This window comes from Anomaloglossus baeobatrachus, chromosome 5, assembly GCF_048569485.1.
Source record: "Anomaloglossus baeobatrachus isolate aAnoBae1 chromosome 5, aAnoBae1.hap1, whole genome shotgun sequence".
In the NCBI taxonomy this organism is placed as follows: Eukaryota; Metazoa; Chordata; class Amphibia; order Anura; family Aromobatidae; genus Anomaloglossus; species Anomaloglossus baeobatrachus.
Genome location: NC_134357.1, coordinates 107795230 through 107822008, shown reverse-complemented (window position 1 = coordinate 107822008; position 26779 = coordinate 107795230). Strand labels below are relative to the sequence as shown.

Genomic DNA, 26779 nt, shown 5'->3' with positions numbered 1-26779 from the left:
GACATATTTGTACGGGTATTGTTGAAAACTGTCTGTGACGCCACCCACGGTGTTTGGTGAAGTGTAGCACCACCGCTGTTGCTGTGTGACTCCCGGGGGCGATGGGCTAGCAGCTGGATGTTAACCCCTCCGTGGGCAGGGATGGATACCCCAGGGCCCAATGTCTCTGTGCAGGGGATGGTACAGTTAGGTCCAGAAATATTTGGACAGTGACACAAGTTTTGTTATTTTAGCTGTTTACAAAAACATGTTCAGAAATACAATTATATATATAATATGGGCTGAAAGTGCACACTCCCAGCAGCAATATGAGAGTTTTCACATCCAAATTGGAGAAAGGGTTTAGGAATCATAGCTCTGTAATGCATAGCCTCCTCTTTTTCAAGGGACCAAAAGTAATTGGACAAGGGACTCTAAGGGCTGCAATTAACTCTGAAGGCGTCTCCCTCGTTAACCTGTAATCAATGAAGTAGTTAAAAGGTCTGGGGTTGATTACAGGTGTGTGGTTTTGCATTTGGAAGCTGTTGCTGTGACCAGACAACATGCGGTCTAAGGAACTCTCAATTGAGGTGAAGCAGAACATCCTGAGGCTGAAAAAAAAAGAAAAAATCCATCAGAGAGATAGCAGACATGCTTAGAGTAGCAAAATCAACAGTCGGGTACATTCTGAGAAAAAAGGAATTCACTGGTGAGCTTGGGAACTCAAAAAGGCCTGGGCGTCCACGGATGACAACAGTGGTGGATGATCGCCGCATACTTTCTTTGGTGAAGAAGAACCCGTTCACAACATCAACTGAAGTCCAGAACACTCTCAGTGAAGTAGGTGTATCTGTCTCTAAGTCAACAGTAAAGAGAAGACTCCATGAAAGTAAATACAAAGGGTTCACATCTAGATGCAAACCATTCATCAATTCCAAAAATAGACAGGCCAGAGTTAAATTTGCTGAAAAACACCTCATGAAGCCAGCTCAGTTCTGGAAAAGTATTCTATGGACAGATGAGACAAAGATCAACCTGTACCAGAATGATGGGAAGAAAAAAGTTTGGAGAAGAAAGGGAACGGCACATGATCCAAGGCACACCACATGTAAAACATGGTGGAGGCAACGTGATGGCATGGGCATGCATGGCTTTCAATGGCACTGGGTCACTTGTGTTTATTGATGACATAACAGCAGACAAGAGTAGCCGGATGAATTCTGAAGTGTACCGGGATATACTTTCAGCCCAGATTCTGCCAAATGCCGCAAAGTTGATCGGACGGCGCTTCATAGTACAGATGGACAATGACCCCAAGCATACAGCCAAAGCTACCCAGGAGTTCATGAGTGCAAAAAAGTGGAACCTTCTGCAATGGCCAAGTCAATCACCAGATCTTAACCCAATTGAGCATGCATTTCACTTGCTCAAATCCAGACATAAGACGGAAATACCCACAAACAAGCAAGACCTGAAGGCTGCGGCTGTAAAGGCCTGGCAAAGCATTAATTAGGAGGAAACCCAGTGTTTGGTGATGTCCATGGGTTCCAGACTTAAGGCAGTGATTGCCTCCAAAGGATTCGCAACAAAATATTGAAAATAAAAATATTTTGTTTGGGTTTGGTTTATTTGTCCAATTACTTTTGACCTCCTAAAATGTGGAGTGTTTGTAAAGAAATGTGTACAATTCCTACAATTTCTATCAGATATTTTTGTTCAAACCTTCAAATTAAACGTTACAATCTGCACTTGAATTCTGTTGTAGAGGTTTCATTTCAAATCCAATGTGGTGGCATGCAGAGCCCAACTCGCGAAAATTGTGTCACTGTCCAAATATTTCTGGACCTAACTGTACGCCAGCACACTCGGTCAGACCGGGAATGTTACTCACAGTGGAATAAATCACACAAGTCTTTTGGTAAACCAAGGTGATGGTGGTCGGCTGCCGCAGACGGGTGTATCTGGTCCCACACACGGGCCGGTGGTCATTGCCCCTTTCCTCTGCACTTTGTGTTTTCTGTGATAGACTTCCCAGTGTGTAACGCAGGAGTCCGCTCCCGATCCTTTGGTTGGAAGCCGTGCCCGACAGACGCTGACCCGTGGGATCTACCGGGCCCTGGCAGATGCCCTATCCCTCTCGGTGGGTGGTTGTCTACTTTTCGGGACTTAGTTTGTGACAGGACCTAGAATCCTGCCCTCAATCGGTTAATTAGCTAGGCCGTCGGTGCCGGTCCTGGCTTCAGGGTCCGAGTACCCCCTTGTGTGCACGGTTTCCGGGTCGGTTCTCCGGTGTCGGTACCGGTGGGCTACAACCCTGCCCCGGTCCACCTCGGATCTGCCGAGCCGTCCTCCCGTCTTCTGCTGGCGGTGACCACTGCCTGCCACCTAGCCAATGTGTCAAATTAATTTTAATCTTTTTTTGTCCAAGCCATTTTTTTTAATTTGTTTTCTTTATGTTTTCTATTGAACCAAAATTCAAAAGCAATATGTGATTAGTTGAAATTCAGTAAATTTAGATTGAAGATTACATTTGTCAGTTTTACGTTGTTTCAGTGAACATTGTGGGTTTATCTTACTTTAACATAAGGGTACCAACAATTTTGACCATATGTGTAATATATGGTACTGCAGTGTGATAATGCAAGTTCCACCAAGAACTCAATTGAGTGACATGTTTTGACCCTAAACAACTCCCACTAAACCTATTGAGTATCTGCTGGATTCTGCAGTAGTATACTTTGCAATATATGCATCTCCTTCTACCACGAATTTTAAGGATTTTTTTTTATCATGTTCAAGGATGAATGAACTCGAACTGTAAAGTTCAATGTTTATATCTGACACTAGGTGCAGAGGGCTCAAACTTGGACACAGACTTTTTAAAAAAGTCAGTGTCTTAATTCAGAGTTTGGATGCTGGTGGTATGCTCATAAAGTTTGACAAAAGGCTTAATCTCCACCAATCAACAAGCTTTTCGGCATGTGAAAACTAGCCATATGCTGCTGTGAGCAAAATAAATAATTAAATAGGGTCTCCTTATTTTTGATTACTAACACAAGTAAAGCAGACAGCTGCAGGCTGCAGCCCTCAGCTGTCTGATTTACCTTGGCAGGTTATCAAAAATAGAGGAGACCCCATGTCATTTTTATTTTCATTTTATAGTTAAATAAGTTAAGAACTAGAGTGGGGTCCCTCTATGTTTGATAACCAGCCAAAGTAAAGCAGACAGTTGGGGGCTGGTATTATCAGGCTGGGAAGGCCAATGGTTATTTTGCCTTTCCCAGCCTAAAAAGAGCAGCCAGCATCTGCCCCAAATGTGGCACAACCATTAAATGCACCAATTTTGGTGCTTTGCCAAGCTCTTTCTGATTGTCCTGGTGTGGTGGCAATTGGGGTAATATTTTTGGTGTTAATGTCAGTTGTGAACTGACAGCTGGCATCAAGCCCAGGTATAATAATGGATAGGCATCTATCAGAGAACCCATTACTAACCCTATAAGTGTATAGTTACTAAACCCACACACAGGAAACAAAATAGTTTATAAATTAATAAAGGTTCCCCTTACTCCCTTACTCACCAATTTATTAATTAAAAAGAAATCCTCAAAGTTCTGATGCAGTGGTGTAATGTCAGACGATGCCCATAGAATCGTATGGACCTTCGTTCTCAGAATATTCTGAGAATGAGGCTCCATAGGTCACTCCCGGTCAGCGGCAGGCATGGAATGTTTCACAAGCCATTTTTTTATTATTTAAATAAATAATTTTAAAAAATGGCTTGGGGTCCCCTCTTTTTTATAAGCAGCCAAGGTAATGCAAACAGCTGAGGGTTGCAGCTTTCAGCTGTGTAGTTTACCTGTGTTGGTTATCAAAAATAGAGGGCACCCCACATAATTTTTTGTATTTATTCCTGATCCACATTTGTTGGCAAGGTAATTGTTCTGCTCTTATCCCCTTCTTCCTTTTGCAGCCCCCAGCCCTTAGTATGACTATTTTACAGCCATTTTACAGCACAAAAGTTTGAGTCACCAGTGACATATTTGGGGTTTAGGGACTAGAGTAAAGTTCAGATCAAGTTCTGTACTTTTAACTAAGGTCTGGCCAAACACGGCGAACCTCAATTTTCCCAGGTCCGCTCAGCCCTAATTCATTTGTGAAAAAAAGGACTTTCAATCATGTCCTAGTTTGAATTGTGGTCATTCTATCATGGAGGAAATTTTACAGTAGTATTGAGCTGTCTGGATTTAAATCAAGCTATGGGATGTCGTAAAAGACTTGTTCGAAAGCTCAGCACGATGCATTTAAGTTTCCCTCCGATAGACTGCAGATGCCATGTCACATTTGAATATCCCCTGACATGCCAAAACAGCAGAAACCCCAAAAGAAACCCCATCTTAGAAACTACACATCTCAATGAGTCCATCTAGATTTGTAGTGAGCATTTTTAACCATTAGGGGAATTACGGAATTGTATAACTTTGGGGCTGAGTAAATGAAAATTTCTTATTTTTTCAATGAAATGTTGCTATGGCCCCAAGTTTTGAATTTCCAAAAAGAGGTAATATGAGAAAATGAACTGTACAATTTGCTATGCAATTTCTCCTGAGTGTGCCTATACCCATGTGTGATAGAAAACTGCTTTTGAAGCACAGAGCAAAGCTCAGAAGGGAAGGTGCACCATTTTAGGGTGCATATTCAGTTGATATGGTTTGAGAGTTCCATGTCACATTGGCAGAGTACTTAGAGGTCCAAAAAATCAGACACCCCCATAAGTGATCCTACATTACAAATTACACCCCTCAATGAAATCATCTAGGGGGCCAGTGAGCACATAGACACATCTGCCTCACAGAATTGTTTTACCATTGGGTTGTGAACTAAGAATAATTACATTTTTCCAGTAAAATGTTGTTTTAGTCCCAAGTTATTATTTTTTTTAATGGCTAGTAAGAAAAAAATGGACTAAACAGTTTTTTATTCAATTTCTCCTGATTGCAACAATACCCTACAATGTAATCAGTAACTTTACAGGTACAATGGAAAGCTCAGAATGGAAGGAGCACAATATTATAGTGTAGATTTTGTTGTTATCTTTTGCCTGTGCCATGTCACATGCCAAAACAGCAGAAACCCCCATAAGTAACCCCATTACCAACACAACACCTCTTGCTGAATCTAAAAGAGTGTAGTGAGCATTTGCAATCATTAGGCTATTCATAGAATTGTATAGCATTGGGCTGAGTCAATGACAATTTCCATTTTTTTCCAATAAATGTTGCTTTGGCCCGAAGTTTTGAATTTTTAAAAAGGGTAATAGGAGAAAATGAACAATAAAATTTGTAATGAAATTTATTTTGAGTACATTAATATCCTATAACTGGTGGGGAACTACTTTTTGGGAACAAGGCAGAGTTCAGAAGTGAAAAATCCCTATTTTAATTTTGAAGCGCTATTTTGGCTAGATTAGATTGCAGATGCCAAGTCTCATTTGAAGGGTCTTTGACATGCAAAAACAGCAGAAACCCTAAGAAACCTCATTTTAGAGACTATACTTCTCGATGAAACCATCTAGAGCATTTTTAACTGTTAGGCGCTTCACTAATATGTATAACACTGGGCTGAGTAAATGAAAATTTCCCATTTTTTCCAATAAACTGTTGTTTGGCCCCAAGTTTTGAATTTTGAAAAAGGAGTAACAGGAGGAAATTAACAGTACAATTTGTATGCAATTTGTCCTGAATATGCTCATACCCCATATGTTGCCGAAAACTACTTTTGAAGGGAAGCAGTGCCAAACTGGAGTGCAGATTTTGCTTTAATGGTTTGAGGGTGCCCTGTCACATTGGCAGAGCCCCTGAAGTGCCAGTAAAGCAGACCCCCCATAAGTGACCCCACATTACAAACTACGCCCATCAATTAAATTATCTAGGGGTACAGTGAGCATGTTGACACCACATGTGTCTCACAGAATTTTAGACCATTGGGTGAAGAAGAAAGAATAGTTACATATTTAACACTAAAATTATGTTTTAGGCTCAAGTTTTTAATATTTATAATGGCTAATAGGAAAAAATGGACCACACAGTTTGTTGTGGAATTTCTCCTGAGTGTGTCAATATCTTACATGTAATCAGGGACTGCTTTTTAGGCACAGTGGAAAGCTCAGAAGGGAAGGAGCGCTATATTGTAGTGTAGATTTTGATGGTTTGCTGGTGCTATGTCACATTAGCAGGGTCCATGAGGTGCAAGAACAGCAGAACCCCCGTAAGTGACCTCTTTTTAGAAGCTACATCAATCAATGAATTTATAGAGAGGAGTCGTAAGCATGTCGACACCACATGTTGCTCACAGGATTTTATACCATTGGGCGGTGAAGAAAAAATAATTACATTTATACCACAGAATTTTTTTTTTAGCCCCAGATGTTACATTTTCCCATGATAGAATGGGTAAAAATGGCACCAAAAGGTGTCACACTATATTTGCTGAGTGTGGCAATACCCCACATGTAGCTGTACAGTACTGCTTAGCCAGAAGACGAAACTTGGAAGGGAAGAATAGCTATTTTGCCCTTAGAGCACAGATTTTCCTAACATAGCATAACATACCCAACTGGGCAGATTAAGCTTTGCGAAGGACTTATGAATCAAGCCGCATACAAGGGTATCCTGGAAAAACAGTTTGCTTCCTTCTGCTCAGGCAATGTTCCCCAACTCTGAGAATTGTTTTTTTCCAGCAGGACAATGCACCATGCCACATATCTAGGTCAATCAACGTGTGGATGAAGGACCACCACATCAAAATCTTGTCATGGCCAGCCCAATCTCCAGACCTGAACCCCATTGAAAACCTCTGGAATGTAATCAAGAGGAAGAAGGACAGTCACAAACCATCAAACAAAGAAGAACTGCTTATATTTTTGAGCCAGGAGTGGCATAAGGTCACCCAAAAGCAGTGTGGAAGACGCATGAAAGCTGTGATTAAAAATCATGGTTATTCCACAAAATATTGATTTCTGAACTCTTCCTGAGTTAAAACATTAATATTGTTGTTTCTAAATGATTCTGAACTTGTTTTCTTTGCATTATTTCAGGCGTCTGAAACCAATGCATTTTTTTGTTATTTTATACCATTTCTCATTTTCAGAAAATAAATAAAAAAATGTATTGCTTGGAAATTCGGAGACGTTGTCAATAGTTTATAGAATAAAATAACAATTTACGTTTCACTAAAAAGTTTACCTATTAAGAGAAAAATTAGAAAAACTGAAAATTTTGCAGTGGTCTCTTAATTTTTGCCAGAGCTGTATATTTTTTTGTTCTTTATTCTATGCTTATTTTAAATATTTTTAACATTTGTATAATCTTTTTTCACCTTTATTACTTAGTCATGCTATGGTTCTTTAATTTTTATTTGTCTGATTGCTGGTGTAATACATTGCAATGTACACACATGGTAAAGCATTACACCTGTCAGTGTGACACTGACAGAACGCCTCATAGACCATGCTCCTGGCATGATCTAATAGGCCACCATATCTGACAGATGAGCTGGTTATTATTTGACATCTTGTTCTCATGGCAACCATTGGGACCTGTGATTGCTTCACAGGGGTCCCGATCATCTTAGAGAGTGAGCCCACTTCCTCTCTCAAGCTTCTAAATGCTGCGATCACTTTTGAATGTGGCATTTAGATGGTTAAATAGCCATGGTCGTTGTGTGCACTGACACTAGCTGTGACAGCTAGATCTTGGCTATTATTTAAGCCAAGCTCCCGGTGGCGATCGCGCGTGCACAGGTTCTGTGTCTGCATGATCGCCAGGATGTACCAGTATGTCCTTTTGTGGAAATGCACTGAAAAAATAGGATATACTGGTACATATAATGTTAGGAACAGGTTAAGGACTAGTTAGTCATAATATAAATTTCCAAAAAAAGATTGAAGAGATTTACCCATCTTTGCAATGTTTAAAACATTCACAGGATTTGCCATAAATGTCTGACAGATGTGGGTCCCACTGCTGTAAATAAACTTTGCCTGACCCTATCTCCTGTCTGGCACGTAGGAGTGAATGTGCACCCCCGTTAATATATATGCAGCAGTTTCAGCACCAATCAAAATGTTGAGGTCAGTGGACCCTAACTAAAGAGATAGATGTTGGACGCAGTGGTCCCGGCATTTATTCAGACATTTATGGAAAATCCTGTGAATGTACCATAAGTATCTAATAAGAAAATACTCCTTTATCCTTTATGTAGAATAGATTATTAGACCATGTCAATGCACTCCATTTATAATTTTGCTGATGTTTTTAAATGATGAAATATTTCTTCATTAAAATCAATAGGGTAAAAATACGATTTAAGGACCACAAAAAGTGATGGATAGGACATACCACATAATTCAAAGATTTTTTCCATCTAAAAAGAAAATGGTTTGGAAAACCAATGATCACATATCTTGTTAAAGGGAACCTGTCAGGTGGAATATGCTCCTAGAACCACGAGCAGTTCTGGGTGTATATTGCTAATCCCTGCCTAACCGTCCCTGTATACACTAGCATAAATAAAGGGAGCTTTAGAAAAAGTATTTCTAAAGATCTTTTATCATATGATAATGAGGCCAGAGATTAGTCACAAGGGCGTTACTTCCCCCGACTAGTCTGCCCTCTCAGCATGATAGTACGCCCACAGGGGTGTGCTAACATGCTACTCAATGCATCATCACCAGCAGTGACGTGCGTACCTGTGCCCCCCGACTCCACTGTTCAGGAGTCCCCAGCACTTTCGGTCATGCGCACTAGACCTCGCTGAAGCCAGAACGCGTACACCCAGCTTCATACTGCGCATGACCGGAAGTGACGGGGACTTCTGAACAGTGGAGACAGCGAACACAGGTATGCATGTCACCACTGGTGATGCTGCATTGAATAGCATGTTAGCACTTCTCTTTTGGCATGCTAACATGCTAAGAGGGCGGATTAGTTGGGGGATATAACGCCCTTGCGACTAGTCCCTGTCCTCATTAGCACATGAAAAAAGATCTTTAGAAATACTTTTTCTAAAGATCTCTTTATCTATGCTAGTGTATACAGATACAGTTAGGCAGGGATTAGCAATATACACCCAGAACTGCTTGTGGTTCTGGGTGCACATTCCACCTGTCAGGTTCACTTTAAAGAATCTGCATATATAGATTGCCCTTGAATAAAGCTGTGGTGCAAAAGTATGGCCAAAAACTATGAAGGGGTGCAGAACTTAATTAGCTTTGCAGCCTGTCACGAACCACCGGGGGGTCACTCAGAAATCCCCCGCGCTGGCTACCAGTACGTCACAATCGGGGTGTAACAAGTGGGGGGTCACCCCTCCTTTATACCTCCCGACCGACAGACAGAGCACGTGATGCGCTCTCTAGCGCCCCTCTTATAGTCAGGCCAATTATGGAATTGCCCGACGATAAGCAAGGAGGCCGCTATACTACTTATGCCGATTATTGAAGGGTCCCCGGTGAGAGTAGGGTATATATTCCCCCGACCTCCGCGGGCGGAATATATAAAACCTCCCCGAATCTCACTGGCCTCCCCACAATAATCCTTGGCACAAACTCGCTGCCACCAACCGATTTACGGTAACTATTAGCCGAACACACAGACGTGGGATTCAAGATCGAGATAACAGAACAGCCCAAGATTAATTATATAATTTAATCAGCCTAAAGCACACTAGAAACTACAATATATACAATAGGGAATCTACAGAATATACAGTTATGTCAGAGTACAGTTACAAGCAAAGCATGGGTTACAAACAGGCATACACAGTTCCAGCAGTTACCTTGTGCGTCTGGCCACAGGGGGGCGCTGTAGGCCAGGTTTCTAGGATCCTTCCCACAGATGTTTCCTACACGTGACCCCCAGCGAAAGAACACTGGAAAATGGCCGAAGTAGGGTTATCAACCTGGGCAAATCCAGGTCCCCTCCTACCTTAGTGACCTCAGAGGGAGCACTGCTCCACCCCTGGCTGGAGTTATGGACAAAATCCACAACATGGAATATGGCCATAACTTGGCCTGGGAGCGTCGTAGGCGGACGCCGACGCTCTCATTGTGACAGCTATGAATTTAGCTACGGAACGAGAGGACTCATGACTTGTCTACTAGTTCCCCATTGGCTGATATCACGCCTGGGGTATTTCCCCAGGTCCTGCTCCCATAAAAAGGGTGTGCCAGCATCGTCCGCATGCGGAGACACCATTTTTATGGTTGCCATATTTATCGGAAATATGGCTTGCGAGATATGAACCATTTTTTACTGGAGTCGTTCTGTCTGGATACTTCCATAGCCTTGCTAATTAGATAGCAGCCCCTACTACAGGGTCACGGCAGGGAGTCATCCTGTGTCCATTGTTCCCACATCATCTCATCTCCATATCACAGGAGATGGCCATGGAGGTGTAACACCTTCACAGATGCTGGACATTGAGAACAAGAAGGGAGGGGGGCACTGCCAGGGAGTGATGAGCGATTATGACTGGAAGTCATAATTCATCTTCATATCCCGGGATTTGCCTCACACAGCCCCTTTATTCTAAGGATCAGAAGGGTCCCAGAGATCAAATTCTCTAATAGGATACAGAGAAAAACACTGATGAAGCACAATGGAAAAACTGAATATAGTGGAGGAACTGATGGGGTACAGAGGAAAAACTTGCAGGGGCTGCAGAGGAATTTTCTGAAATCTCCCTCACAGCATGAAATGTTATCAAATATTTTTTTCAGCACCACATGCTATGCATACAAGCTTCAGTGGTGGGGATGCTGCTGAAATAACTGGTGATTTTGTGGGGGATGGGTTTTCGCTATTTTCATACTTTTAGAGAACTTTAAATTTATTTAAGCAGGTTTCAAGGTGAGTACCAATATTTTATTTTTTACTGTTTTAGACAAGGTGCATTTAAAGATTAGTCTACAGTACCAAGTGACAAAACTGACTATGTTCGTTAACGAGAACATGCCTCATTGCTTTGGTCCCAGTTTTCTAACATATAATCTTATAATTACACCATTTTCTGCATATTTCATCCACCCACATATGATTTATTGCTTTTCATGCACAATATACACATTCCAGCACTGACTAAATATGCTTAACTCTGAATTAAATACAATTGAATATACATTAAAACGTAATTTTCTTTGTATGCCATAACACCCACTAAAGACCCACAGGAGCTTGACGGCTAATCATGTTATTTGAAACCTATCTTTTCAGCACATGAATAGACTAGAAAAATTGACAAAGCCGTCCAACTATAAATTGAGAAGTATGTGTCCATGAATTCACAATGGCATTCAATCTTTTATCAAACACTTTAGAAAGGGCAATATTTTCTAAAACCTTTGTTTTCTTGGCTTGATTTTCACTGGCCTTCATTTATCATGGAAACATTTTCTAGGACCTTCCAATAAACACAACTAAATGAAGGGAAGATATAATGAGTAGTAATGCAAAGAAAATTTTGCACCCATATATTAAAGAGGCAGGTAATGCGATGCGAAAGCTCCATTCACCTAATTTAATTGGCACCATATACTGTATATTCATCTGAAGTGAAGATGACAATGAAAATGATCAAAAATTAGCTAGAAAATGATGAGTGATTACCAGTATCCACATTTTTCTCTTACTTGTAGTCCAGGCTAATGCATTATACTCAAGAACGTACAACATTGGGTTTTCTACAATTCTGTAAAGCTGGAGTATTTGTAGAACAAAATCAAGTTTTCCATGAAAATATTAAAATGTTAATATATAAACTCTTACCCATTATGCTGCAACCAACATTATGGTATAACGGAGCTCTTTTTGTGTCCCATGTAGAACCTTTTTGAAAGAAAAAAATCCAATTTATGTCCATTTCCTTTGCTGCAGAAAATACCTGTGTGCTTTCAAAACGTTTACTAGACACATGTCCTACATTTCCTGAATAAAGCAAATCATGAAGCACAGGAGAGGTGATCAACTGAATGTGCAGCAGTATGCATGTCACAGTCAATATGCTGCACTCCAACACACCAAACGCAAAGGAAAGGACAGAAATAATTGTGAAACGTCAAAAGTCTTACTTAAAGTGGTTCTTCACTACTTGGACCACCCCTTTTCAATCAGCATGTGTGCCCTTGCGAACATAACACTTATACTCACCACTGGTGTTGGCGTTGATCCAGCCGTGTCGGTATTCGCTCTCCCAGGATGTTCTTATGTCACATGAGACCTGTGCCCAATCAACACTGGCTTCCCTCTCCCATCTTCGGACATATGAAATATCAAGAGGAAGTGAGCAACCAGCCACTGCTCTGACTACCTTTTAATGTTCGATTCATCCAAAAGTGAGAAATATAAAGTCCCAGGAGAGCGACTGCTGAAACCACTGGAATGGCGTTGTTATTTTCAGTGATGGGTGAGTATCACTAATAACATGATAAACATACAGATGTGATCTTTTAGGAAAACTTGCACTTGCAGGCAACCCAATGGCCCTTGAAGTCCCTTCGAACTCTACCATTCTATGATTCTATGAGCACTAAAAAGCTCTGGTGTTCATTATTCCAGCAAAGAAAGTCAGACTCTCTGAAAGGGTTCAACTTCGAGTAACGAATATAATGGAAGTCAATGATCAATTTGGCTCTCCGCCCACATAAAGCCAGCCATGAACTAAAGTTTTCCAGGGGGAGGGAGGGCATTTGTTTTTAGACACAGAACATCCAAAAACATTGTTTTAACACCCAGTGAGACCCATTCAGCCGAGCACCGCGAGTACCTTAGCATCCTTATGCTCGATTGAGTAATGAGTAGTGATGAGCATGCTCACCTATTAGTTAGGCTCCTTTCACATTGCGTTTTCCCTTACGTTCACAGGTCCTATTGGGGCATCCGTCCGAACCGCTCCTCCCCCACCCCGCAAAGCGTGTTTCGAACACATGCGGCGGCAGGGCCATTCACTGTAATTGAGCACACTACGTGAAAGGAGCCTTATTATTTTGGAAACAAGCTGTGGATATAAGGAGTGCAATAGGGTCTTACCAGTTTAAAAGATGGTGACTTTTTCATAGGAAAACCGCTCACCTGGAATGGTTGGATGGTTGGTGGATTTTCCTGAAGAAGAAGAGGGGATATCTCTTCAAATCGAGTAGAATAAACCATCCATATTGCGTTTATTTTTTGCAGTTTTTCTTTCTACAGCATAGCGGAGTATACCACAATTATCCTGGTTTTTGTCTTAGTTATTATTTTAATTTGGGCAAACGCTCAAATTCAGAAAGGGTTATCCGAGTGGTGAACTACCCTTTTAATTGATAGAAAACATAAAAAGAACAAGATTAAATTCATTGACAACAGCCTGGGGTTTACTTATAGAAAATATAAAAGTATCAGTCACACTCACACCTTCTTCCACATACAGTATCTAATAGTGTTAAAAGGAGCACTTAGTCGTTGAGATTTAGATACATACAGGTTTTTGTTTTCAGTCCAGAGCTTCAAATGCCAACTTTGACAACATTAAAATACAAATCAATAGAGATTTGCAATTGTCACTAAGTTGCAGAAGTTAGTGTGTTCCCCGAATGCTATAGCTTGTCTGAAATGTTATTGTATTCTAGTTATTTTATTCTTTATTTTTATGATTATTGGTGATATTTAAAAAAATGAATCTAGGGTTTTATCAGGATTTTTGTCTTCAAAGATTCTGGAATCCCTCTGTAATGGAATTTCACAGTTTCTAAGTTCGGTACTTTTCTTACAGAAATTGTCGTAGGATGTATTAAATGACTTTTTCTCTTAAACCGGAAGCTATGGTAAAATAATAACTTTTTTTAATGTCTCTGAATTTCTATCTGAATTGCTATGTCACAATAACAGTTTACATATTAAAAACATGACAAGTCACCGTGAAGACTTTTAACTAGTCATATTTTGTTTTTCAGAAAAAACTGTTCACAAGAAGATCTCCTGCAAGAGCAATTTATCAGCAGGCTGCGCTCATAATCTCTTCATATATTCTCTGCCCTTTCTGGGATGGCAGCATAATCTTTTTAATCTTTAAATTATATTTTCCATTATTTAATAATATTCCGGGGTCTGACACGTCTTTAAAAGAGGAGCCTGAAGAAACAGAACCTTATTGTGTTTAATATGTTTAACGTTATTATTTAATAAAAATGTTTTTCATTGTGGATCTCTAACTATAATGTCTCTGTACCAAATAAAGTTTTTAGATACATTCCTGGCACTGTAATTTTCTACAATATTGTCAATACTAATTTATATGTTTAAATCAGTTTTCTTAAAAACAGAGGGGCATATGTGAGTTTCAAAACCCGATGTCAGGGATGTCTCACAAAGACAAATCAGAACCGTGGATGCCCTCAAAACAAGGTCTATTACTAATCGTCCTTTGTGTATGAGAAAGGTTGCTAGCTTGTCTAAGCAAACTTTGAAATGGACATCCATTGGTTTGTAAGTCCTTAAAGGGAACCTGTCATATCCCCTATGCACCCAGAACCCAGGAGCATTTCTGGGTGCATATCTCTTATCCCTGTCTAGTAACATAAAGAGATCTTTAGAAAAAGTATTTCTAAAGATCTTTTAGGACATGCTAATGAGCGCAGGGACTAGTCGCAAGGCTGTTAGTTCCTGCGCTCATTCCTCCCTCTTAGCATGTCAGCACGCTCACAGGGGTGTGCCAATATGCTATTCAATGCAGCATCATCAGCGGTGGTGCGCGTACCTGTGTTCGCTGATCTGAATGCCCAGCACTTCTGGTCATGCGCAGTATGAAGCCAGGTATACGCGTCCCAGCTTCAGAGAGGTCTAGTGCGCATGACCGGAAGTGCCGGAACTTCTCATCAGCAGTGACAGTGGACACAGGTACACACGTCACCGCTGATGATGCTGCAATGAATAGCAAGTTAGCACACCCTTGTGGATAAATGTACCTGGGGATGGCAAAAATGGAAAGCTGGTAATTGGAGTTGGCTGTAAGCCTCCTAATACAGGTGAAAAGTAGAGGATGAAATGCTACTACAAATTAAAAAGCCAGCAAATTGTAATAGGGTCCATATGAGGGATTTTAACTATCCAGACACTCAATGGGACATAGAAACCTTTGGTTATACTAAAAGTTGCAAGTTTTTATCTACAATTCAACTCAACAACCTTTCTCAGATGGTAGATGGAGATAATTTGCTACATCGGGTCCTGGCAAGTAGACCAGATACAATTTCAGATCTACAGGTCTGGGAGCAGCTACCATAATATGGTAAGTTTGAATGTAATATTCAATAAAATATTTCAAAGGGGGAACGCAAACACCAGGAACTTTAGGAAAGCTAATTTCAACAAAATAAGGGAAGAGTTTAATCGTGTAGACTGAGACCATGTCATAGTAAGTGAAGATACAATTCAACCCAATAATCTTTCACATATGGTAGATAAACCAACCAGGGGAGATAATTTGCTGGACCTGGTCCTGCCAAATAGTCCAGATACAGTTTCAGATCTACAGGTGTGGGAGCAGCAACAATAATATGGTAAGTTTCAATGTAATATTCAATAAAACATTTCAAAGGGGAACACAAGAACCTGGAACTTTTAGAAAGCTGATTTCAACAAAAGAAAGAAAGCGCTAAATCATGTAGACTGAATGTAACTGGAGATACACAGCATAAATGGAGCATAAAAGGATATACTACTAGAATTCTGTAGAAAACATACCCTCTGGTAATAAAATATCCAGGGAAAAAAAATAAACTACCATGGATAAATAAGACAATACAAAGTATAATTAAATAAAAACAAAGGGTATTCAAAATCTTGAAGGCCGAGACTACAGAAATAGCATTTCAGGAATAAAAAGATCTCAATAGAAAATGTTAAAAATAAATCAATCTAGAAAAGTTAACTACTGAAAAACAAATCGCTTACGATATTAAAATGAATCCCAATTTTTTTCAAAATATATCAATCCCCAAAACGTGAATGGTATAGGCCCCGTAACAGATAATAACAGATAATAAGATAATTATAGAAGACAAACAAAAGACTGAGATATTCAACAGACACTTTTCATCCATGTTCACTATAAACTGATTGTTCCAGGAATTATTCAACAAGGCAAAAATCAAAGTTTGCCACCTGATATAGCTAATTTAACACAAGTAGAAGCATGTCTGCGTCTAAGCAAATTAAACATTGACAAATTCTCTTGGCCATATGGTATTCAGCCACAGATATTGAGGGAATTGAGGTCAATAATTGACAGACTGCTCTAGTTCATCTTCTTAGACTCTGTTGTAATAGGGTTGGTGCTATCGGTTTGGAGGATGACTGATGTGATACCAAGATTGAACAAGGCAATTACCGTCAGGTAAATCTAACATCAGTGGTTTGCAAAGTTTCTCAGGGCGTTTTAAGGGATGACATGCAAAAATATATTGCACAGAATAATGTAATAAATGACAATTTGCTTGTATTTCTGAAAGACAAGTTGTGTCTAACCAACATGTTGGGTTTCTATGAGGAGGTAAGTGCAAGGGCATATATTTTTTAATGTCTTTATTAATGACCTTGTGGATGGTGTTGAGAGTAGAGTCTCAGTCTTGGCTGACAACATCAAACTATGTAAGTTATTAAAAGCTGACCTTGACAGTACAATATTACAAAGCGATCTGTATAAGATATCTGAATGGGCAAACAGTTTTCAAATAAGATTTACTATTGATAAATATAATGAAATGCACCTAGGATGGAGTATTTATATTGCTGCATATACATTAAATAGAAGTATATGCAGGATTAGAGACCAGGAAAAGGACTTGGGTATTCTTGTAACAAGTAAGCTGAGCAACAGTACTCAATGTCAAGCAGCAGCTGCAAAAGGAAATAAGATTTTAGGGATTAAATCCTGTGATTCCAACGTATTGTTAACTCTCTATAAATCACTTGTAAGGCAATATCTAGAATATGGGATCCAGTTTTGAGCTCCATATTTGATATTTAGAAAATTGTTCAAAGGTGGGCAACTAGATAATTACAAGGGATGGAAGTCTGTCCATATGATGAGAGGTTGGAAAATTTGAGCTTGTTTAGCTTAGAAGAAAGTAGCCTCACAGGAGATCTTATTTATATGTATAAACACATGTCTGGTAAATAAAAAGGACTGGTACATGACTTATTTCTCATTACAGGTGGAAGAAAGGTGATTTCTGGCAGCTAAATAGTAAAGAGTTCTTTACACTTAGAGCAGTCAGTCTGTGGAATGCCCTACCATAAGAGTTAGTAATGGCAAACATTATAACCACTTTTAAAAAAAGGATGGATGATTTCCTCAGCTCACACAACATCATAAATTATGTACTAATTTGAGATATCAGATCGGTTCGGCATCGGCAAACCCATGCCGATCCAATCAGCGATCCTTGCTGAACTCACTGAATCCAATGGGAGGCAAAAAAAGGGCATAGACAATACATTTAGGGGGCCCAAAAGCTGCCAAAACAGCTAAAACCATTTGACAGTGGAGCCACATTGTTGTGGCACAGCCATTAACGTCCTAGAATATTAACATAGGAAATATTGGATGAGTGAAAGGAGTAGACCTCTTCTTCTGAGATCCCTGTCACTACAGACAAGATGAAACTTGGAGACACATCTTGGAGTCTCCACATTTCCAAATATTATTGGTAGACAGCAGGACAGTGGCATCAATTGCCCCACAGTACCCATAGTGTCTTAGTATAGCAGTTAGCCATGGGCCTTGCACCACACAGGATCTGGCCAAGCATTTTCACTTATCAAATAAGGAGGTAGGTGGATGACTGACAGGTGTAGGTCTCATGCTTTTAGTTCCCTGCCACTACAGGCAACATAGAATAAGGCCAACAATGAGGAAAAAGCAGGAATTTCTCCGCTCACCTGCTGTTTCGACTGCTGCTCCTAACGGGTGCTTGGGATCCACCGGTAAGACCTGACTGGTAAGGTACGCCAAGGAAATCCTTATGATTAAGGACTCCGCATGTTTTTAAAAATGAAGTCCGAAACGCATTAAGCCCCCCCTCTTTTGTTATCAATATCTAGGTCTTCACATTGTTACTATTTTTAAACTTTTCAAATAAAGCCTTGATGTTTTTACCTGAATAAGAAAAATCGTGCTGGATCCTCAATTTTCTTTTTCCTTGGCGAACATAGAATAAGGAGACGCGGATAAGAGTCTCCATTTTTAAAAAAAAAATAGGCTTGTCATTACTTAGGAGGAAGCAAAAGGAGGAGGAATAGTAGGTGCTTCATACGGAACAAAAAGCCAAGGAGTTAAAGTAACAGCGGTGGACACTTCGCTTCATTGTCGCATCACCAAGGCACTTGTTATTAACATTAGCAGCAGCAGTAGCAGCAGAAGCCACACCAAAGGTGTCACAGACTGTAATAACGCGATATCAGTGCAGCGCACTCTAAAGTACAACGTTGCCTATTCCGCACAATCTGCAACCTAGGGTGGAAAAGTCATTGGAGATCCATGACTTGTTAATCTTTATGAAAGTTAGATGGTCTAAAGTTTTAGGGGACAGCCAGATGCGCTTATCTGTTAGGAAACCACCAGCAGCGCTGAAGACACGTTCTGAGAAAACACTGGCTGCCTTGTATGACAAAACCTCCAAGATGTGATTGGCGAGCTCAGGCCACTGTTTCATTTTTTAAGCCAAAAATGCAAAAGGGTCTTACCCACCCCTGATGCTATTGCATGTGATTGTGTAAAAAATATGTCCCACAAGTTGCAGAAATATTTTCTGCCAGTTAAACTGTTGCTGCTGCTAATGTTTCTGCACTGATAAATGGATGTTCGCGGTGTTGGACATGAAGAACTGAGATGCACACTAGTGTCATCGCTGTCTCTCTGCATTTAGAGACTTTTGACAGGATCTGGGCCAGAGTTTCACATTGCCATCTGAGACTCCTCATATTAAACTTCTGTTCATTTCTTTTAGTGCTTCTAGGGTTATTGTCAATTTTCCTTTCCAGCAGCTTGTGATATCTGGTCTCAAGTGCTTCCAGTTGGTGACCACTCCATTCCTCTATATATGGTCATATCTCCCAATTGAGGGTACTGGTTATATTGATTCATTTTGAAGCTAGGCCTCAAGGTGGAAGGAGTTGCTGGAGTCCTTGTTGTGTGAAGCGGTGTAGGCTGCAGTCCTGGTGTCTCACTGCAGCAGTGAAGTTGGGCTTTACCCTTTTGTTGTTTTCCCTGTCTGTTATACCTTTCCTTTATGTTGTTTTAGTGCAGTGATGGGACTAGTGATTCTCACCTGCCAACTCACTAGCCAGAGTTATCGCAGGGCTTGCTAGGGTTTCAGGTATCCTGTTTGGTGACAGGTGCGCAATAGAGATGAGCAAGGCTGTTCGATAAAGGTTTGCCAATTTCAAATTCGGTACGAGCCTTAGCCTGTTGGGTTCGGGCTCGGTAACCTGAGCACTTTCCCCAAAAGTCGGCAATGTTCAGTTTTGTTTGATCACTGATCATATTTTTTAAAATATGCTTTTCTAATAACATATTATACTTTTGGATAGGAGTTTGGTGCTGTATGATGAATTGGGGATATGTTTAATGAGTGGAGGGGTGGGGACTCAGGAGAAGCCAGATGCATGCGGCGCCATTATTTTTCTTCCTAACTCTATTTGCGGATGTTCCTACTGCTAATCACAGTGTAGCAAACATTCACAAGGTTCAGACATAAGGGCTTATTTCATTGGCTGCCTAATTCACATGTCCGTCTGCATATAAAATGTGGACATGAGGCATTGGTGCCATTTTGTGAATGTGAAACATTAGGGAAGGTGCTGTTGCCAGAGCTGCTTGACAGTTAGCTTAGCTAGGGGTTTAATGATAGCTAGTTAAAATAGATAGAAGAGCGATAGTGTAGAATAGGGACATACAGTGTAGGGAAAGCTGTGTGCCACAAATCGGCATTGAATGATAGAAATAGAGATAAGTACTTGTCAGTGCCTGCTAAATCATTGACAGTGAAGGAACTAAATATAGCTACTGCTACTTATTACTGCCTGCTCCCAATTAGCCAGTGCAATACATTTCTATGTATTGCTACGTATTACGGAATGCTCCCAATTTGCTCTCAATTAGCCAATAAAACAAATTTCTAGTTATTGCTACATATTACAGCATGCTCTCAATTAGCCAGTGAAACACAATTATAGTTATTGCTACATATTACGGCATGCTCCCAATTAGCCAGTGAAACATGTTTCTAGGTATTGCTATGTGTTACGGTATGCTGCCAATTATCCAGTGAAACAAATTTATTGGTATTGTTAATTGCAACTGCCTGCTGTAAATTTGCTATTGAACTAGCTAAAAAGGTCTTAGCACTTTTCATGGCCTGCTAAAAATTCTGCAGTCAACCAAATTTCTAGGTATTGTTAGCTAGTACTGCCTGCAATAATTTTACTAGGGAACTTGATAAAAAGGTCTTAGCACTTTTCAGTGTCTGCTCAAATTATGCAGTGGACTACATTTCTAGTTATTGGTACTTTTTAGTGCCTTCACAATATTGCCAAACCAGGCAGGAAATAAATAATTTATTTGTCTGACAGGTGTGGCCGTATGGTTGCAAAACATCTGTTTGAAAGGGGAAGGGTACATCAACAATGAGTGTTCGATGAGGTTGTGGTGGAAGAGTGAATAGGTGGGGTGTTTTAGGTGTAGGTGTGGGAAGGTCTGTAAAGCGGGATTTACATGCTACATTATATCTTATGATTAGAGTTGAGCGCGGTTCGCGGTTCGAGGTTCTCCAGTTCACGGCTCGAGTGATTTTGGGGGCTGTTCTAGATCGAACTAGAACTCGAGCTTTTTGCTAAAGCTCGATAGTTCCAGATACGTTCGAGAACGGTTCTAGCAGCAAAAAGACCAGCTAATTACTAGCTGGCTTTCCGCTGTAATAGTGTAAGTCACTCTGTGACTCACACTATCATGAAATTTCAGTGTATAGTGTGCGGGAACAGCGCATTCAGATCACTGCTGTATGGATAATGGCTTTTTTTTTCATTGTCTTCCTTACCTAAGAGCGCGCGTGTAGTGGGGCGGACCAGCATGTCAGCCAATCCCAGACACACACACAGCTAAGTGGACTTTTAGCCAGAGAAGCAACGGCATGTGTGATAGGATGTCCATGTCACATGTCCCTGCATTATAAAAACGGACATTTTCCTCCAGCACGCCATTATCTCTTCTGCGTCCTTGGTGTCAGTCACCACTGGCGCAGCTCCTATCTCCGATACTGCTGTGTACGCTCTATACACAGCGCTGTACAGTATAGGGATAGAAGTTTCTATCAGACTTTTTAAGGGCTAATACCGGCAGGGTCAGAGCCATAGGTGACAGGTCCGTGAAAACAGAGGTTAACAGCTACACAAGATGACAGCGTCTGTGTAGCTAAGGGCAGGGATTTCCTCGCTGCATTTCCCCATTAGGAGGGATAGAAAGGCAGGCTTCCATTCCTCTACCCAGAGCCCCACAACCCTGCCACTGTACCGTCCTGCCTTTTGCACACTCAAACTCATTGTTACTAAGCCATTATACTAGCAAACACTGAGTGAACCTAGTGGCATCCTAAACGTGGCTATTGGACTTCTGTATAGTCCCACTAGTGCACAGATATTTGCAGCACGTCTGCCTGCATTGCAAACTCAAACTCATTGTTACTAAGCCATTATACTAGCAAACACTGAGTGAACTTAGTGGCATCCTAAACGTGGCTGTTGGACTTCTGTATTGTCACACTAGTGCAAAGATATTTGCAGCACGTCTGCCTGCATTGCACACTCAAACTCATTGTTACTAAGCCATTATACTAGCAAACACTGAGTGAACTTAGTGGCATCCTAAACGTGGCTGTTGGACTTCTGTATTGTCACACTAGTGCAAAGATATTTGCAGCACGTCTGCCTGCATTGCACACTCAAACTCATTCTTACTAAGCCATTATACTAGCAAACACTGAGTGAACTTAGTGGCATCCTAAACGTGGCTGTTGGACTTCTGTATTGTCACACTAGTGCAAAGATATTTGCAGCACCTCTGCCTGCATTGCACACTCAAACTCATTGTTACTAAGCCATTATACTAGCAAACACTGAGTGAACTTAGTGGCATCCTAAACGTGGCTGTTGGACTTCTGTATTGTCACACTAGTGCAAAGATATTTGCAGCATGTCTGCCTGCATTGCACACTCAAACTCATTGTTACTAATCCATTATACTAGCAAACACTGAGTGAACTTAGTTTCATCCTAAACGTGGCTGTTGGACTTCTGTATTGTCACACTAGTGTAAAGATATTTGCAGCACGTCTGCCTGCATTGCACACTGAAACTCATTCTTACTAAGCCATTATACTAGCAAACACTGAGTGAACTTAGTGGCATCCTAAACGTGGCTGTTGGACTTCTGTATTGTCACACTAGTGCAAAGATATTTGCAGCACGTCTGCCTGCATTGCACACTCAAACTCATTGTTACTAAGCCATTATACTAGCAAACACTGAGTGAACTTAGTGGCATCTTAAACGTGGCTGTTGGACTTCTGTATTGTCACACTAGTGCAAAGATATTTGCAGCACGTCTGCCTGCATTGCACACTCAAACTCATTCTTACTAAGCCATTATACTAGCAAACACTGAGTGAACTTAGTGGCATCCTAAACGTGGCTGTTGGACTTCTGTATTGTCACACTAGTGCAAAGATATTTGCAGCACGTCTGCCTGAATTGCACACTCAAACTCATTGTTACTAAGCCATTATACTAGCAAACACTGAGTGAACTTAGTGGCATCCTAAACGTGGCTGTTGGACTTCTGTATTGTCACACTAGTGCAAAGATATTTGCAGCACGTCTGCCTGCATTGCACACTCAAACTCATTGTTACTAAGCCATTATACTAGCAAACACTGAGTGAACTTAGTGGCATCTTAAACGTGGCTGTTGGACTTCTGTATTGTCACACTAGTGCAAAGATATTTGCAGCACGTCTGCCTGCATTGCACACTCAAACTCATTCTTACTAAGCCATTATACTAGCAAACACTGAGTGAACTTAGTGGCATCCTAAACGTGGCTGTTGGACTTCTGTATTGTCACACTAGTGCAAAGATATTTGCAGCACGTCTGCCTGCATTGCACACTCAAACTCATTGTTACTAAGCCATTATACTAGCAAACACTGAGTGAACTTAGTGGCATCCTAAACGTGGCTGTTGGACTTCTGTATTGTCCCACTAGTGCAAAGATATTTGCAGCACGTCTGCCTGCATTGCACACTCAAACTCATTCTTACTAAGCCATTATACTAGCAAACACTGAGTGAACTTAGTGGCATCCTAAACGTGGCTGTTGGACTTCTGTATTGTCCCACTAGTGCAAAGATATTTGCAGCACGTCTGCCTTTATTGCACACTCAAACTCATTCTTACTAAGCCATTATACTAGCAAACACTGAGTGAACTTAGTGGCATCCTAAACGTGGCTGTTGGACTTCTGTATTGTCCCACTAGTGCAAAGATATTTTCAGCACGTCTGCCTGCATTGCACACTCAAACTCATTCTTACTAAGCCATTATACTAGCAAACACTGAGTGAACTTAGTGGCATCCTAAACGTGGCTGTTGGACTTCTGTATTGTCACACTAGTGCAAAGATATTTGCAGCACGTCTGCCTGCATGGCACACTCAAACTCATTCTTACTAAGCCATTATACTAGCAAACACTCAGTGAACTTATTGGCATCCTAAACGTGGCTGTTGGACTTCTGTATTGTCACACTAGTGCAAAGATATTTGCAGCACGTCTGCCTGCATTGCACACTCAAGCTAATTGTTACTAAGCTATTACACTAGCAATTTATGCTGCCAGTTTAAGGGCCGTAGTTGCATTGTCAGGGATAATTATTGTTGCTTATTCTGCTGTTAATAAAACTAGACCACCGCTGCAATCTACACCACCTCTCAATTTTTACTACCACATTTTAAGTGCACAATCTTGTCGCAATAAACATGAGTGGCAAAATGACAGATGCTGGTGGAGAGGGGAAGAGGCGTGTTGGAAAAGGAAAAAAAGGGTTTGTCCGTGAGGAAGGTGGCAAAGCTCCATTAACATCTGCTGAAGATAGATCATCTTCCAGCAAAAGTAAGATGTCTACTACTTACCGTGGACAATCCGATGTGCTCCCTTTTTTACGGACACGAACAACTGGAAAAAAGGTAGATGATGGCCAAAAAAGGAAAATGCTTGAATGGATCTCAAGTGGTCCAACAAGTGCCCTCTCCACCTCAACTACCGCATCCAAAAAACACCAGTCCTCTGAGTTGTCATCCCAATCAAACTTGCTTTCTCCCAGCTCTGAAGTCTCCATCCGCCCTACACAGTATGGTGGAACTGAGATGGCTGAGTCTGCAGAGCTGTTCAGTCACACTATAGCCTGGGAATCAGAGGTCTGCTCCCAAGCTACAGTGAGTACAGACCAGGAAATGGTCTGCAGTGATGCCCAGAACCTTTGTGACTCTGATTCAGGCCGTGAGGACCAAGTTTCTGAGCATAATGTTGACGCTTTTTCACAAACTGTAACACCTGTTATAGACAATGAGGAACATACTGATGACGATGAGACGCAGATACCAGATTGGGATGACAACTTAAATATTCGGTCAGGGCAAGAAGAGGCTCGGTCTGAGGGTGAGGGGAGTGCAAACACAACAATTGATGAGGAAGTTCTAGATCCCACCTACTGTAAACCCACAGTCAGGCCCTCGAGGAAGTCAACAGAGGCGGTGGAGGAGGATACAACCGACGACGAAGTTACCTTGCGCCTTCCTGGACAGAGTCGGAGCACTGGTAGCACATGTACAACTGCATCGTCAGCCACCACTGTGCCTCTGAGCACTAGTCGGGGCGGATCAGCAGGTCGCATGCCCTCTAAGCCTAGCCTAGCCTGGTCCTTTTTTGACATAGCAAAAGATCGCCCAAATTATGTGATTTGTAAAATTTGTCGTGATTCTGTTAGTAGAGGGCAAAACCTCAGCAGTTTGACAACTTCTTCCATGAATCGTCACATGAATAAATATCATATGTCCCAGTGGGAAGCTCACCGTGCTGCAATGCGGCCTAGCGGAGCGAACCATCCACCGCCTGCCCCTTCCAGTGCATCCGCGCGCTCTTCATCTTCTAGGACTGTGGGGACAGCTGTCACACCTGGTTTTCCACGCACAACTTCCACCACTGTAACCGCAACAGGCAGTTTGCTTGGTAGGTCGTCAGTTTGTTTGGAAGGGGAAACAAGTACGTGTGTACAGCTCTCTCAGACATCGATAGCACCAACGTTGGATGAAGGCGACATCATGTCTACGCCTGCACTTTCCTCACAAAGCTGCATTTTTCCAGGGACACCCTACTCAACACCGTCTCCACACAGCAGCCAGATCTCTGTCCCTCAGATGTGGACAAATAAAAGGCCATTTCCTGTGACCCATGACAAAGCTAAGAGGTTGACTTTTTCCCTCTGTAAGCTCTTGGCTACCGAAATGCTGCCTTTCCGCCTGGTGGACACACAGGATTTTAGAGACCTTATGTCTGTCGCTGTGCCCCAGTACCAGATGCCCAGTCGCCACTACTTCTCTAAGAAAGGTGTGCCCGCGCTACACCAGCATGTCGCACACAACATCACCGCTTCCTTGAGAAACTCTGTGTGTCAACGGGTGCATTTCACCACCGATACTTGGACCAGTAAGCAGAAACTATGGTGATAGATGGTGAAGGGTCTGCTGCACAAGTCTTGCCGTCCCCACGACTTGTGTGTCAATCCTCTGTCTGTCCAAGTTCCGCCACTGCTTCTGCCTCCTCCACCTCATCTGTGTCCTCCACCTCCGCCCCAAGCCTGCCTGGTCAGGCCACCAGCGTTCTCACTGCGCAGAAGGAATCACGCACCCCTCATTACTATGCTGGCAGCAGAGCGCAACGGCATCAGGCGGTCTTTAGCTTGACATGTCTTGGGAATAGGAGTCACACAGCTGAGTAGTTGTGGTCAGCTCTGCGGTCCGAGTTTAATAAATGGTTGTCTCCACTCAACCTGCAGCCTGGTAAGGCCATGTGCGACAATGCTGCAAACCTGGGTGCGGCCCTTCGCCTGGGCAAGGTGACACACGTGCCTTGTATGGCTCACTTGTTGAACCTTGTTGTCCAGCAATTCTTAACACACTATCCCGGCCTAGATGACCTTCTGACCAGGGCACGAAAACTGTCTGCTCACTTCCGCCGTTCAACCGCCGCAGCTGAGCGACTTGCATCGCTCCAGAAGTCTTTCGGCCTGTCGATTCATCACCTGAAATGCGATGTGGCGACACGCTGGAATTCGACTCTCCGCATGTTACAGCAACTGTGGCAGCACCGCCGAGCCCTGGTGCAATACGTCATGACGTATTGCCTGGGCCAACGAGATGCAGAGGTGGGGCAGATCACCCTGATGGAGTGGTCTCAGATCAAGGACCTATGCACCTTTCTGCACAGTTTCGACATGGCGACGAATATGTTTAGAGCTGACAATGCCATTATCAGCATGACAATTCCAGTCAGTTACATGCTGGAGCACACGCTAAACACTATTCGGAGTCAGGGGGTGGGACAACAGGAAGGGGAGGAACTACAGGAGGATTCATATTCGCAAGGGACAACAACATCACCA

At 41.7% G+C, this 26779-nt stretch overlaps 1 protein-coding gene across 1 annotated transcript in view; it reads left to right on the top strand.

The window, feature by feature from the left end:
* HTR7 (5-hydroxytryptamine receptor 7) overlaps positions 1 to 14227 on the top strand; it is a 274320-nt gene extending 260093 nt beyond the window's left edge. Inside the window, exon 3 of the mRNA XM_075348749.1 lies at positions 13964 to 14227. Coding sequence (XP_075204864.1) covers positions 13964 to 14024 — 61 coding nt within the window. The 3' untranslated portion in view covers positions 14025 to 14227. The remainder of the gene's footprint in view (positions 1 to 13963) is intronic.
* The last annotated feature ends 12552 nt before the right edge of the window (positions 14228 to 26779 follow it).